The sequence below is a fragment of the Arvicanthis niloticus genome, chromosome 22, assembly GCF_011762505.2.
Source record: "Arvicanthis niloticus isolate mArvNil1 chromosome 22, mArvNil1.pat.X, whole genome shotgun sequence".
Taxonomy (NCBI): Eukaryota; Metazoa; Chordata; class Mammalia; order Rodentia; family Muridae; genus Arvicanthis; species Arvicanthis niloticus.
In genome coordinates this window covers 10,870,777-10,886,035 of record NC_133429.1, presented here as the reverse complement: position 1 = coordinate 10,886,035, position 15,259 = coordinate 10,870,777, and the positions used below count along the sequence as shown (strand labels likewise).

The window sequence follows — 15,259 nt, the reverse complement described above, 5'->3', positions numbered from 1 at the left end:
AACCTTACTCTGAAGACATTGAAGAATTAGCATAGTTCTCCCTTTGTGTGCATGCACATGTGCACGTAACACACATACACACCCAGCAAGACTTTCATCTGGCTTTTCATGCAGACTTGCAATGACAAAGTATGACCCAATTGGGGTAATCTGTATTGTTATAAAGATCCATACTTTAAAGAGAAAAAAGACTGAGTCTCAAAAGAGAACGTAAGGCCGGGTGAACTTGGGAGGGAAAGCCTACTGCCTTCCCAGCATTCCTGGAGCTGCATCACATGGGAAGCCATCATCTCTGACAGTGTATGACAGCCCACTCGTCCCTAACAGTACTCTGGCCACTTTCTTTTCTCTGTGATTCAGAATGCTTCCCTGCAGTCCATGCTGGCTGCCACCTTGAATCTCACTGTCCTAGTGCCATCCCAGCAAGCCATTGAGGACATGGACCAGAATGAGAAAAGCTTCTGGTTGTCACGGAACAATATTCCAGCCTTGATAAAGTGGGTATCATTTACCTTATTTTCCATGTTATATGACTGGCATCCAGGGTGATCATTCCTTAGTTCAGTATAAAGAAGCCACATGATCCTTCACTTCCTAGGATGTTCCTAGCAACACTCCCCTTGGTCAGGAAAAGTTATCTGTTAACAGCTGACTCTAAATCAGTGGTTCTCAACCTTCCTAATGCTGTGACCATTTAATACAGTTCCTCATGTTTCTGCTACATGTGGTGACCCCCACACCATAAAATTATTTTTGTTGCTACTTTATAACTGTAGTTGTGCTGTTATAAATAGTAATATAAATATCTGATATGTAAGATATCTGATATGTTACTCCACCCAAAGGAGTTGTGGCCCACAAGTTGAGAACCACTGCTAAACCAAGCAATGTGCTTTGAATATCATTCAGTTAACCCTCCCAACACCTCTTAAGATGGGCGTTACAATTACTCCCATTTGACAGATGTGGAAAGTGAGGCAGAGTAGTTAATGGCTAATTCCAGCTAACGCTGACCTCTGCAAGGGTGAATGTAAAGTTTGAGTATGGGAGAATGAAGTTTGAATATGGTAATCATGCCCCAGAGCTTATTCTTCTGTTTAGATACAAACTTGTACATGGATATTTGTGATCCTTATGATCTGTTCTTTAGATACCACACACTACTAGGCACATATGGAGTGGCTGATCTGCAGACCCTGTCATCCTCTCACATGCTAGCGACATCCCTGCAGGGAAGCTTCCTTCACCTGGACAAGGCAGATGGGGTAAGAACTCGGTCATCTGGCTGTTTGGAGCAGGATACCTTTACTCATGTCATCCTTCCTTATTTTTTGTGATGGAAATTTTCAGATATTTACATAGAGAGAACAGAAGCCTGTGTGAGCATCGCCCAGTTGCAACAATTATTGCACATGTACACACTTTAAAAAAAAAAAAAAGAAAGAAAAAAGAGGAAAAAAACCCAGAAAACTAGACTACAGCTGTATATTCATTAATTTTCTCATTGTTGTAATCGAATATCGGACAACAGCAACTTAAGGGTTTATTTTGGCTCACAGTTTGAAGGTACAGTCTATCACTGAGAGGAAGTCATGATGGCCAGAGCTTATGGCAGATGGTCACACTGTCTACAGTCAGGAGAGATTAATGAGAGGGTTCTCGGCTAGCTTTCTAGTTTTTATGAAGTCCAGGACTCCAGCCCATGGACTGGTATTTTAGGTAGGTCTTCCTACCTCAATTAACCTATTCTAAAATGTCCCTTGTAGACATGCCTTGGGGCTTGTTCCATCATGATTCTAGAGCCTATCAAGCTGAAGATTGGCTATCACAAAAGGGAAAATCAGTTTTCTCCAATGGAGTGTCACTGGATCTATCAACCATATTCTAGGGCAGGCTCCATGCCCAGGAGTTGTTGAATAACACAAAACAAATCCCGTGTTTGGTTTTAGGGGGTGTTTGTTTGTTTGTTTGTTCATTTTGTTTTGTTTTTGCAGAGGGGAACATTTTCTATCATTCTGCTTTTATGTTTGTTTCAATTTTCATTTTGTATTTTTTTTAAGAGAGAAAGAACATAAAATTAGGTGAGGAAGGAAGTGAGGGGGATCTGGGAGGAATTAGGAAAAAGGAAAAACGTGATTAAAATATATTGTATGAAAAAAAAATAATAAAAAGGCAAAAGGACTAGTTCTTAAAGCAGTAATATAAAAGGCAGACCAGCAAGCTGACATCACCCAGAAAGGAAGAAGGGTAGTCAACACCACATCTTTCATTCATTCTAATGTATACTTAACTAAGGTCCTGGTAGAGTTATCACCAGTAACTGGATATCATATAAGTTACTAGACTGCAAGCCTATAGTGAGGGCCTATTCTGCACATGCATGCATCTTGGTGCTATGCCCTGTCCAACAGGGCAGTGAACAGGATCCAGGGGGATCACCTGAAAGAGAGAATGGGGCAGCAGGCGAACGCAAAGAACAGCAGCTTGTCTATAGTCTGATCAAACTGCTGATTTTAATTTTTTCACACAAGGGTTATATACACATAGAGGCAGGATGTGGGGAAGAAGGTGACACAGGAACGTAGGTGTTCTAGGGGGAGTACAGATATCTTCCAGAACAGGATATCGGCTTCGTGAAGAAGCAGGGAACAGGTCACTATGACTCTGTCTATGATTCACTTGTTTCTTATTTAAGCTGGTACTCTCCACCAAGGCTACCTATCCACAAGGTCTATGACTACTAGTTCTTATCCAGGCCAGTAAATTTCCACCAAGGCTGCTTGTTTACAAGATCTTATAGCCATCTGTTCTAGGGTCAGTGCTTTCCCACAGAGACCAAGACTTTGTGTCAGCAGGTATGTATGTCTGACTCAGGCCTACAGCTGATTTTAGGCCTTCACTGTATAAGCAAGACTGCCCCTGACAGTGCTACAGCCAGGGCAGTGGAAGAGTAGAGCTTCAGAGAAACTCATTATCTGGCACTCCTGGAGTCTTGTCAGGGACTCACATACATACCATTCAGTGGGAAGTGTGGCTTCCTGGGTGTGAGGGGTCAAGGGTCAAAGTGTTTTCATGAGTTAACAAAGTGAATGAGTGAGTGAGGGTTCTAGCAGGCAGTGGGGACTGCTGCAGCCATGACTTATCAGGCAGAAATGGCTAAGAACTTCCCAGCTTCCTGTCAGTCTGTAATCACTAGGAAAAGAATCCATTGTGAGAGTCTAAACAGCAGGCTCACTGACTGATATAAAAAGCAGAAAACTTGAATGTGTGGTTTTATGGATATTTTATAAATCTTCTTTTATAAGTCTTTGGAAATTCCAATGATACCCATGTTATATCCCGAATTGTTTAAATAAAAATTTGACATAAAGATTTTGGGTACAATTGTTGCAACATGCAACGTGACTTTAACTCCAGCCCTGGGAAAAGCAGAGGCAGGTGAATCTCTAGTTCAAGCCCAGCCTGGTCTATATAGCAAGTTACAGGCCCACTAGAGATACACAGTGAGACCCTGTCTCAAAAAATAAATATTCCTTAATAAAAGATAATGGTACAAAGATACAGCTAGTGAGAAAGAACACATTCTGTGGAGTATTGCACAGCAGATGTACTGCTTAACAACAATACAGTACATAAATCAAGTAAGTGAACCACACTTGATGCTGTGGAACTGTGATCCCAGCTACTCCAAAGGCTGAGGCAGGAGCATTACAAGTTCAAGGCCTCTCAGGGTACAAGAGTGAGGTCATAGCCAGCCTGGGAAACTTAGTGAGTCCGTGTTTTGAAATGAAAAGTAAAAAGAGGGTTGTCGATGTAGCTCAGTGGGAGAGCGCTTGCATGAAGTCCTATATTTAACCTCCGGTGCTCCCAGATAAATCAATCAAATAGCTGGAGGAGAGGATTTGAATGTTCTCATCCTAGGAAGAAATAATTGACTGTGATGAAGAAGAGCCTTAGATCATTGCACAGTGTAGACAGGAATACTGAACAAAATAGGTAGGTACCATTATTAATTTTCTTCTTAATTTACAACATGATTTTGTGTATACTCTATAGCTTGATTACTGCAATCAGGCTAATTCATTGGTGTTTCAAATCGTCAATTTTCTTAGCTACATTAACATCCACCCTGGCATGTCACAAGCTATACTGGTCTCAAAATGGATCAATCAAGGCCCTGACCTAGAGGAGATAACCATCAAATGGATTTTTCTTAATTTCATTCCTGTGTCTAATATAATGAAAAACATCCGTTTTAACAAAAAAAAAGATATGAGAGATGGGCTGGTGTGTTTCCACAGCTTCTCTACATGGAACTTCCATGCTCACAGGCAAGTGTCCCTGCTCCCTAAGATCCAGGAGGAACTGCAAACAGAGGTCCCAGTGGGGAAAAAAGAAAAAAACAAAAACATTGGAGCTCAGTTGCTCTTGATTGGTAAACAAGCACTGTCTACATTAGTGTGCATTAGTGTGATCCTTGTTTAAAAAAAAAAAAAGTACCACAGACTAGGGGGTCGCTAACGTCAGTTGGTATCCTCATAGTTTTGAAGGCTTCTAGAGGTTCAAGACCAAAATGTAGGCAAAAGTTGGTTCCCTGTGAGGGTAGCTAAGGAAGGAGATGTCCCGGGCTATCTCCTTGCCTTACTGATGTCCATTTTACTGATCTAATAGAACCTTCTCTCTTCAGTGCTATGTGTGAATTCCCCATACTTTTTAGTCAACTAAAAGAAAGTGGAATAGACTTGACAATCAGAGTACATCACTCATGTAAAAGAAAGCCATCTTCTTATTTGTGTGTGTATATGTATGTCTATCTGTTTGTAATATCTAACGTGTCACAATTTAAAGGATTTCATGGCCCAAAACTGTGGCTACTGCTGCTCAAAAAGTAGAAACCTGAGAGGTAATGCAACCCTCAAGTATACTCACCTTCCCACTGTGTTTGCACTTGCAGAATATCACAATTGAAGGGGCAACTATTGTGGATGGTGACAATGCAGCCACAAATGGGGTGATCCACATCATCAACAAGGTAAAGATGCCCCTACCCAATAGGCAGCGCTGTTTCCCCTCCGTGATGTCTTTCTATACAGTGCTGTTTGGGCAAGTACAACATACTTATCCTTAGTATTAAAGGAGCTTCTTGTTTGATGTGCTTCTGTTTTTTCTAGAACCTCATGGAGGCTCTCTTCATTCAATCAGACTTTGCTATAACTCACCCCACCTGTATTTGCAGCAGGGGCTCTGCCATATGTGGCCCCACATATTGTCTCTTGTATATGCAAACATCTTAAGAGGCACAAGTCTAAAATCAAGAGCAAATGGAAAAGCAGTTTGTTATCACTATTCACTCCCCTCCCTAATACTGTATCCTAAAAGGGGGAGGGGGATGGGAGGGACAGAAAAGCCTAAGAGAAAAAATAAGAAAGCACAGAAAAACTATTGTAAGATTTTCATTTTTTACATAGGTCCTGATTCACTAGTATTCATAGGTATAAAAAAAATAAAAAATGAGAAATGAGGGGCTGGAGAGATGACTCAGTGGTTAAAGGACACTGACTGTTCTTGTAGAGGTCCTAAATTTAATTCTCAGGAACCACATAGTGGCTCACAACCATTCATAATGGAATCCAGTGCCCTCTTCTGGTGTGTCTGAAGACAGCAACAGTATACTCACATACATAAAATGAATAAATAATGTTTTTAATAAAAAAATGGGAAATGAGTTCATAAGCTAACCCATAATTTCCAATTATTGTATTAGGATCTTCATTTTAACAGAAATTTCCAATACACTGGAAATGTTCAGAAAGTAGAAAGCTAGGGAAACAATTAATTAAATAATAAATGTTAGCATTTATATATTGAATTTTCAAATGCCTTAATTCAACTATTTCTGTTCAAAAGAGAGACTATCTGTAAGACTTCATGTTTTTTAAAGCCCTTGCAATTCTTTTGCATTATCCAGAGGCTTTAAACACAACACTTTTAAGCAAGAGATTCAGCACTTACAAGAATTATGACTCTAAGTGACACTGTTTATCAATAGTTTTCCTTTCTAGTCTTAGCTTTTCAGAGTACTAAAATCCTTTTATAAAAAAATTAATTAAACAAAAACATAAGATTGGGCTGGGGCGGTAGCTCAGTAGGTAAAGTGCTTGTCACACAAGCTTGAAGAGGTGAATTCAGACATCCAGTATCAAATAAAGGGCTGGGTATGGCTTCATAGATCTGTAACCTCCATCACAGGGGAACAGAAAAGTCTTTAACCAACCAGTTTGAAATATTGAGCTCCAGGCTCAGAGAACACAAATACATACACACTCACGTTTCCTCCCTTCTTACATATTTTAGATGGACACAAGTTCCTTAGTAAGATGGTACCTCAACCCACCTCTTACTCTGAGCTTATTACCATGAGATATTAAGTTCCAACCTTTCTGTGGCCTTCCCACACAGCCCATGTCTATGGAATAGATGTTAAAGTGATAGCCTTTGTTTGAGCTTTTGACTAGCTATATAATCATGTGGAAGTCATATAACCTCTACAAGTCTCGTTTATCTTCTTTTGTAAGAATTAAATAACACCTTCTATTTCAAGGCTTGCCACTAAAGGGCAAGTAAATGCTGGCTTGATTTCCTTTTTCCTTTGAAATCCTACAGAATTTCCTATATGGAGCTTATTTGGCATACCTACCAATTACCCTATACTGATGCCTGTTTCCTGAGACCCTTTAGTGATGATATCCCAGAGGCATGTGGCTGCATTTTCCTGTGTCCCTCATGAGAACCAGCACCTTGTTCTATGTATAACTGGAATTTTTGAAGATCCATTAGGTTCCAAGCACTATGCAAAGTATCAACCCCCACCTGGTGTCCCTTTTGTTTTTTATAACACGAAAATGGTGAGTGCTATATTGTCCTCATGTTAAAGATGAGGCAACACTCCAAGATAAGTCACTCCAAGATAAGTAATTGGGCTAAGGCAGAATTTTTGTGAATGTGAAAAGTTCATGATTATTCTCTTCTTAGCTCTTGGATTGTGTTACTCTCTCAAGAACTCCTCTTGTCAACTGGTATCAGGGCACCTTTGTTAGTACCACGATGTCTGGTTGTGTAGGCTGTGTGCTGCTTAAAGGTGCAGCTAACAGGTGAGTGGAGGTGAAGTCCAGCCCACAATACTTTGCTTGCTTTGTACCCATCTGGAGTTAAAAACTCAAGGAGTAGCTTTTTCAAAGTCTGTATATTGTTGCAACATAAACATAAATCCATCAAGGTGTAGCAGACCACCTCCTCACAGCTCTCCAATTTTTCATGTCTTTTTAATCCAAAGTCCCCCACCCCACCCCACCCCTGTTATATTACTAAGGAAGTTGTAGAGAGACAGAAGGCTAAAAGAAAGAGAGGCTAGGTCTGATTTTAGGTGGTATCTTAGTTAGGGTTTCTACTGCTGTAATGAAACACCATGATCAAAAAGCAACTTGGGGAGGAAAAGGGTTTATTTGGCTTAGGCTTCCATATCACTGTTTATCATAAAAGGAAGTCAGAACAGAAACTCAAACTGGGCAGGAACCTGGAGGCAAGAGCTGATGCAGAGGCCATGGAGGGGTGCTGCTTACTGACTTGCTTCACATGGATTGCCAATCTTGCTTTCTTATAGAACCCAGGACCACCAGCCCAAGGATGGCACCACCCACAATGGGCATGGTCCTTCTCCATCAGTCACTAATTAAGAAAATGCACTACAGGCCTAGCTCCAACCTGACCTTATGGAGGCATAAGATCCTTAATGGAGATTCCCTCCTATCAGATGACTTTAGCTTGTCAAGTTGACATAGAACTATCGAGCACAGGTAGAACCATGTTTATTCATGACCATCTTGTCACCCATTTGTATGAATGTCAAAATGCTTCATACAATGGGCTACAGACCCTTACATGGGTGGAAACTACTACATCATAGTCCCTTAACTCTGGAGCTGCTTGGTCTGGCCACAAGGGAAACTAGGAAGTATAAACTTTTAGCTATCATCCCAAACTCTAAGAGGATATAAAAATGTAGGGCAGGGTCATTGTAGCTGTTTTTGCTGAGGAGGGTCTTTGTCAGAGAAGGTACTAGGTCCATTGAAGAGGGGGTCTTTAAGTCACATAGCAGGAGAGTCTTAATGGTCATGCAATTGCTGTCTGCATTCTTGAAGAGACTTGGAAAATAATTATTGTTAAAAGTAAAACCATGTGATTTTCTAGAGAGGTTGAGGTACAGGAAGAAACAGTGGGTTGTTGAGAGGAAGTGGGCATAGAATTGATTTAGGGCGACAGTGACTAGTCCCATTGCCAGAACTGCTGTACAGAAATGAGCTAGTGGTATCAGGGAGCTACAAAGCATCAAAGGAAGGGACAGGAGAAATAAAGGACTAATGTAAAAAATTGTATCCAGCCTGAGGTGAAAGGGATAAAGGTCTCCTTTAGCCAGTTTCTTCACAGCATCCAAAAAGTCTACTGCAGATGTATCAGGAACAAATGTAGCTGTTGTAGAGTAAGAATTATTAGGAGAGTTTATGTGGAACATTTCATTTGGATATAGGATGAAGTACAGTAAGTAAAATATTTAAAAGATAGGATAAAAACCTAAGAGGATAAGGAGAAAAGAAGTGACCTAAGGAAGAAAGCTTCCAAAAACTCAAAAATGTTTGTCTTCCTCTAATCTAGATGCTGGAAACAATCTACAAAGAAACCAGATAGCAAATACTAAATTTCTAGGTCTCCTGATCTCTGTCACTATTCAACTCTGCCTTTGTAATACCAAATTGGTCTCAACAACATGTAAAAGAAATGTCTAAGACTGTGTTCCAAAGTAAACTTTATTTTTTGGCAGTGGTATAACAAATTTTAATTCACCATAAACACTCTGAAAATAGGTTTAAAAAACAATAACAAAAAAGTCCAACAAGCTCTCAGAATTGACTAGTGTGTACCAACAGTCAGAGCAGATTCACAAGTGTCTAAATGCATGTTACAAATATTACAAGCAAATGCTACAGTTAAAAAATCCACACAGAAACACTGTAATATTTTCTGGAGCCCCACACCCTGGGTACTTCACCTGAAAGGAGACAAGCTCCTCCTTTGCACATCAAAGGGCAATGATTCCATGGAACATTCAAAAGTAGAATAGGTCAATCTCCTGACAGAGGAACTACCCTTAGGAAGGTGGGCTCCCCTTAAACCATGCTAATGAAATAGATGTAACAATTTTTTTATACTAGGAACCTAACACAGTATAATAGTTGAGTTGACTATTAATAAACAGGTACTACTCTCTCCCCATGGCAGTTTCTTATTCCAAGATAGGGCAGTAAAAGAAAACCATAATGAGTTTGAAGAGAAGAGTGTTTTAAAAGTAAAAAAAAAAAGACGACGGATCTGTAAGATATATAAAATGAGGTTTTTCTTCTAGCAAATACTATAAAACTTGTGTTTATGAGTTAATCCCTCCCCCCACTTCAAGTAAAACTTTGATTTACTCAAAGGTCCTATTTCTATTCTAAGAATTTGATTGCCTGAAGCAATGATCCTTTCCTCCCCGAGCAAGAATTCCTTTCCCCTTCCTCCATTCTTTATGCACCAATTCTTTTCAGACTAGCAGAGGTTCAAACCCCCACCAGTGGGGAAAAGATACAATTATCACCTTCCTCAGAATAAAAACCAAGTATACTTCCTCTGTGTGTTCCTTCTTCCTGAGCACACCCTCTTGCTCAACAGTAGATTTGGGGTTTGTTGGTTTGGCCCTTTCCTCTTACTTGCTTATGAGCAGTTCAAGTAAGAAAGAATTTTGCATGTTGTCTTTTCAAAGTCTATTCTAAAGGTGCTTTAAAAAATTGTCTTATCTTTTAATGGAGAAATGACTTGTCACTATAAACTTCACAAGGGAATGCATTCCTGCCCCCCTTCAAACACTTGACTTATAAAATAACACATTATGAGCTATACATCAAACCTTAAGATGAGAATATTTTTAATAATGAAAACATTTAGTTTTTCTATGAGTTATGTTTTTAAGCTTTCAGGACAAACCTGAAAATATAAATCAAAATTATAATATGGTACGCAAATACTAACAAAAGGTAATATTCAAAAATGTGTTCTTTGAAAGCTATATATATGTCATATATATGAATGACAGTGCCCTCTTCTCTAAACACTACTGTGTCCTTGGCTGCTGCCTCTAATGCTCCAAAACAATGTTCTTACTTTCAACTATTTACAAACAAGCAAAAATTTTCAAAAATGAAAAGACAAGTATTTGTAGACTTCCAGGTTTTTATCATTTGGAAGCTACTAGTAATAAAGAATATATGGGATGCAAAAACTTAATTCACATGGTAGGGTGTGGGGGACACTTAGGAATAACTGCTAAGAGACCAAACTACAGAAATCAGTACATTTGGAGTAACATTTACTTCTTAACCTAAGTATTCCTGAGCACCAGCAATACAGGGCAAAGGAGGGTACCAAAGTCAGCACAAACTACTGTCTAGGACTTTAAACTGAGTGTTGTGGTTCAAAGTTCAGTCTGTGTTTAACATTTTTAAGTTCAGACATATCAAAACCTAGAAGTACTGAGGGTCTGTGGACTTCTATTGCTTTCAAGCAGATATATCTTCTTGTTCCAAAAAACAAAGCCACATTAATTTTTTCCATCTTCAAGAATAAAGACAAGAGTTCTACTTCTTTTCTGGTAGGATATGGTTTTTTATGGAAATAATCTTTAAGAAACTGCTTTTTTTTCTCATGGTATCCTTTGTACTTTTGGGGATCTAATGCTAGAATCTGGAGTAAATCATCATTGACCACTAGTCCCTGAGTTGTGCTTTCATTTCTTTGTCTCTTCAAAGGCACAGCACTAGTCCCTTCTTCTGGATCTGATGCTGCATTATCCTTTAGTACATGCAAGGAATCTTTCCCATCCCTCCTATGATCTTCTGCCCTGAAATGGTCATCTGGCCACTTTCTTTTTACGGGACAGGCAGAATCAGAAATCTTTTCCCCACTAACAAAGTGTTGTTCACTGCTCTCAACAAAACTGGACTGAACTTGCTCATCTGAGCTGTTGCCTTTAGTAGCATATTCACAATACAGCAAATGAAGTGAGATGGCTGCCATAGTCAGGTTTCCAGAATAGACTCCACAACAATGGACACACCTGAAGGCAGGAGAACTGAGCACTGTATAGGCCACTGGAATAATATGGTGTCTGTCCTTCAAATGTAACATGTAGGCATCGGCTATAATGAATGTGCTCAAACAGAGGGGACAGGTCAGCTCTTGTTCACTGAGCTTAGATACAGCCTTAACCTGAGGCCTAACCTTAATATACAAGGGCACCAGTGATGTGGAATATATCCCTGAAAGGATAGCTAGGCAGATCTCCTGTTCTCCAATCTTCTCTTTTGGAAGACTGATGATGAAATCAAGTTGGGGGAACAACAGGTTGCCATTAGCATCTAGACTTAATTGGGAGCCCCTATTACTATAATTCAAAGGCAGCTTCTTCCTCCCAAGGTGTTTAATTCTGCTATGCTCCAAAAGATCCTGAATGCTGTGGAAAATACATGGGCAAAACAGGCACCCCAAGCCATGTGTAAATAAGTGATACATTAACTCCTCCTCTGAAACTAAGCATTTACAGGAGAGGCAACGCATGGCCTTCTCTCTTGTCCATTTCAGAAATGGTGCACACACTGCTAGCTTTACTGGTTCAAGTTCCTCACTGGAGATAAACTCACTTTGTTTGTGAGCCACTTCCATGTGAGCCTGGTAGACATTAGATGGAAAGAACACCTTGCAAACTGGGCAGATTTTCCACTGGTTGGTCTGTCTGACCTCAGGTGAAGAGACCTGAACAAATATGTTCTGGTCTGTCGTGCTTACCAGCCCCTGTGAGGAAGACAAGTTAGGTAGAGCACTGAACATCTGTGTACCCACACTAGGCGATAGGAATTTGTTAGGCCCCCTGGATGGAGTGATAGTCATGAGGCTAGCACCCTGAGGAATAGGCAGAGTGACAGGAATGGGGTCCAGCATGTAAATGGGCTTCCCATTAACCTGTGTTCCTGTCGGAAGGAGCTTCCTAAAACTAGAGCCTGACTTGAGGAACATGGTATTCTGTGAAGTTTCAGCTCTCACTGACTGGCTCACTGGCAGGATACTGGGCCCAACAGACTGACTGAGCTGACATACACTTGGTCTAACTGGTGGACTTGCAGGAAGGACTCCTGATGTAACAGGGTGACCAAGCAGAGGACTATGAAAGCTCATACCCTGGTTTACAGGAACATCTGAGACCACCAGCTGTTTGGGGGCCAGCAACCCAGATGTTGCCAATTGATCTGCAGGGAGAACCCTAAAGGACACTTTCTGACAAGAGGGGAGAATCTGTGATGCGACTGTCTGACCTACACGGAAAACCCTGGACTGAACTGCTTGGCCAGTGGGAAGAACCCCAGAAGCTGCTGTCTGTGCAGGAATCACAGAGGCAGAGGTCATTTGACCTTCAGAAAGGACTGCCAAGGAGACCACCTGACTCACAGAAATAGTTCTTGGTGATATGGTCTGCAGAACCCCATTACTGACAGAAAGACCAGAAGAAGGGGTACCTAGCCTGGTCAGTCTTCTTGTGGGCTCCACTGGCCTGCTTGTAAGCCCCACTGATCTGACTGGAGGACCCACAGGTAGACTTGTAGACCCTATGGGCTGTGGTAAGGGTAAAATTCCAGGTTGGATGGTTTGACTCATTGGGAGATTACTCATTCCAACAGACTTATTCACAGGCCTAAGTGGCTGACTCACAGGCAGTGCAGGAGGGTCTACAAGCTTATTAGGTGAAACCCTGCCTGAGAAAATGACAGTTGAGGGAGCTGAAGACTGCAGTGTGAGGCTGGTCTGGCTAACAGGTAGAGGGCTGGAGACAAAAGTCACACGGGATTGAGTAGTATCAGACAGACAATGGGTGAGGCTCCAGGAAGAACCTGGGACACTTATCTGTGGCTGTACATTGGCAGAAATCACAGGTTGGGCCAAAGTCACTGGCTGTACCAGGGCTGGACTTGGAGTGTTCTGTGACAAGGCAAGATGGGACCAAGGTGGCTTTGCTGAAGCAGTTGTGTGTGTAGCACTGCTGTTTGGTGGTCTGGACAAGTCTGCCTGTGGCTTCAGAGCAATGGCCACTTGCTTCAGAAACCCAGTCCTTTTGTTATGTTCAGAAATCACAGACCTCAACTTATTGTCCAAATTCTTGTGTACATCTGATGTTAAAATATGGGACATCAGCTCTTCCTGGGTATTCACATTGGTACTACACTTTTTACAGTAGAATCTTTCAGGTGGTAGAGTGTTTGCCCCAGAAAGAGAAGCAGCTGTTGGCTGCTGTTGGTCTTCTTTACTTTGAAGGCCAATGTAGGCATTAAGTAAAGAATGAAAATGGGTGATCAGCACATGCTTCTTCATGCTACTGAAGGAAGTGATGGAAAAGTTACATTTTAAACAAGTGAACTGTTTCACATAACCCTTCAATGACTTCCCATTGCCCAGAACTTTCTCTTTGGGGCTGTGAACTTTCTCAGCAGGCTCATGGAACAACAAGTAGTGCCTGCTCACCACATCAGGACGAGAAGCAAATGAGCAATCTGGACACTGGATCTGCAGCTCTTGGTCCAGCTCATCTTCATGACAATGATTCAAATGATTTTTGAGAGAAGCATGAACATTTGCTGAGTATTTGCAGAGGCTACAGCAGTATGGCTTGGTTCTGTATCTCACTTTCTTTCTGACAAGTTCCCTTGAAGCCATATCTGGCCAAGATGTATTATAAAAGTACCTGTCACTTGGACCAAAGCCTTTAAGATCCTTCAACAACTCTTTGCAGTCAGCAAGTCCAATATTCAGAAGAACGCTCTTTACCCATGGCCGCATACTTCTGATGTGGTCCAGATTTTCCACGGGAACTTGAAACATTTTTGAAATGTTCTGCCCTGCAATAAGGGAGCGTCTGCCTCAGTGACATAGTTCTCAGCCATGGGAAGCTGGACTGTACCTGCCTCCTACAACCTCCCTCACCATGCCCTCAACTCTTCCCGGGGCCTCCTGTCACACACTGCCTGCCTTGTGCCACATCCCCTCCAGTCACACTCACGCCTCCTCGAACCCTAGTCCTTCCCTGGGCTAAAGTCACACACAGGCATCCTCGAGCCATAGCCCTTTCCTCTGTCTTCAATCACACACTGACCACCCTAGTCTTTCCCCGGCCTCCAGTAATAATTCATGGGCGCCTTCACACCACAGTCCTCCAGTCTCCAGTCACTTGCCTCCTCGAACCCTAGTCTTTCCCTGGCCTCCAGTCAGACGCGGGCCTCCTCACACCTCAGCCCTTCCCCGGTCTCTAGTCACACACTGACTGGCCGCGCTTCAGCCTTTTCCAGGGTCTCCAGTCACACACAAGCCTCGAGCCCTAGTACTTCCCCGGCCTTCCACTCACACACTGACTGACCGCCTAGCACGCGCGCCTCAGCCCTTCCTGGGCCTCCAATCACACACTGACTGCCTCGCGCCACAGCCCTCACACATGGGCCTCGCGCCACAGCCCTTCCCGGCCCTCCTCGCGCCACAGCCCTCACACAAGGGCCTCGCGCCACAGCCCTCACACAAGGGCCTCGCGCCACTGCCCTTCCCGGCCCTCCTCGCGCCACAGCCCTCACACAAGGGCCTCGCGCCACTGCCCTTCCCGGCCCTCCTCGCGCCACTGCCCTTCCAGGCCCCCCAGTCACACACTGACTACTTCGCACCCCAAACCCCTAAACCTTCACTTACACTGGGAGGCCCTCAAGCCCCTCCTCAGCTTGCAAGCCGGAGCTCCTCACCACCCGTCCGTCTTCCTGCACTGGCAGGTGCGAGAAGATGGCGACCCGCTATTATAGGAAGTGACGTTTCCTCATTTGCATACTCCCACCAGACAGCCAATGGCAGGAAGAGGGCTTTTGGGTCCTCCTGGGTTTCACCTCTTCCTCTTCCGCCCTCCGGGCAGTGATGGCCCTTGGCGGGGGAGTTGGTTTTCACTTATGCCAGCTGTCTGTGCCGTGCTGCCTCCTGCCATATGCTTAGATCTTCGAGGGTGTGATCCAGACCTCAAACAGATTAGTGTCTCCACATCCTGAGCCATACTAGGCACCCAATAAATGTCAATTTAAGACTGAATGAGGGAAGA

The 15,259-nt window shown here is 42.5% G+C and overlaps 2 protein-coding genes across 4 annotated transcripts in view; one reads left to right on the top strand and one right to left on the bottom strand.

Annotated features, from left to right (window-relative positions):
- Stab2 (stabilin 2) overlaps positions 1-15,259 on the top strand; it is a 170,818-nt gene that overhangs the window by 88,725 nt on the left and 66,834 nt on the right. For all 3 annotated transcript variants that reach the window (XM_076919878.1, XM_076919877.1, XM_076919879.1), the window contains 3 exons: positions 361-497; positions 1,151-1,265; positions 4,955-5,032. In XM_076919878.1, coding sequence (XP_076775993.1) covers positions 361-497; positions 1,151-1,265; positions 4,955-5,032 — 330 coding nt within the window. The remainder of the gene's footprint in view (positions 1-360; positions 498-1,150; positions 1,266-4,954; positions 5,033-15,259) is intronic.
- Positions 10,364-15,016, bottom strand: LOC143435674 (activity-dependent neuroprotector homeobox protein 2-like). Its single transcript, XM_076919177.1, has 2 exons — positions 12,692-15,016; positions 10,364-12,628 (listed from the first exon to the last, which is right to left on the bottom strand). The coding sequence occupies exons 1-2, from the start codon at positions 14,011-14,013 to the stop codon at positions 10,543-10,545; spliced, it is 3,408 nt and encodes a 1,135-aa protein (XP_076775292.1). The 5' UTR covers positions 14,014-15,016; the 3' UTR covers positions 10,364-10,542.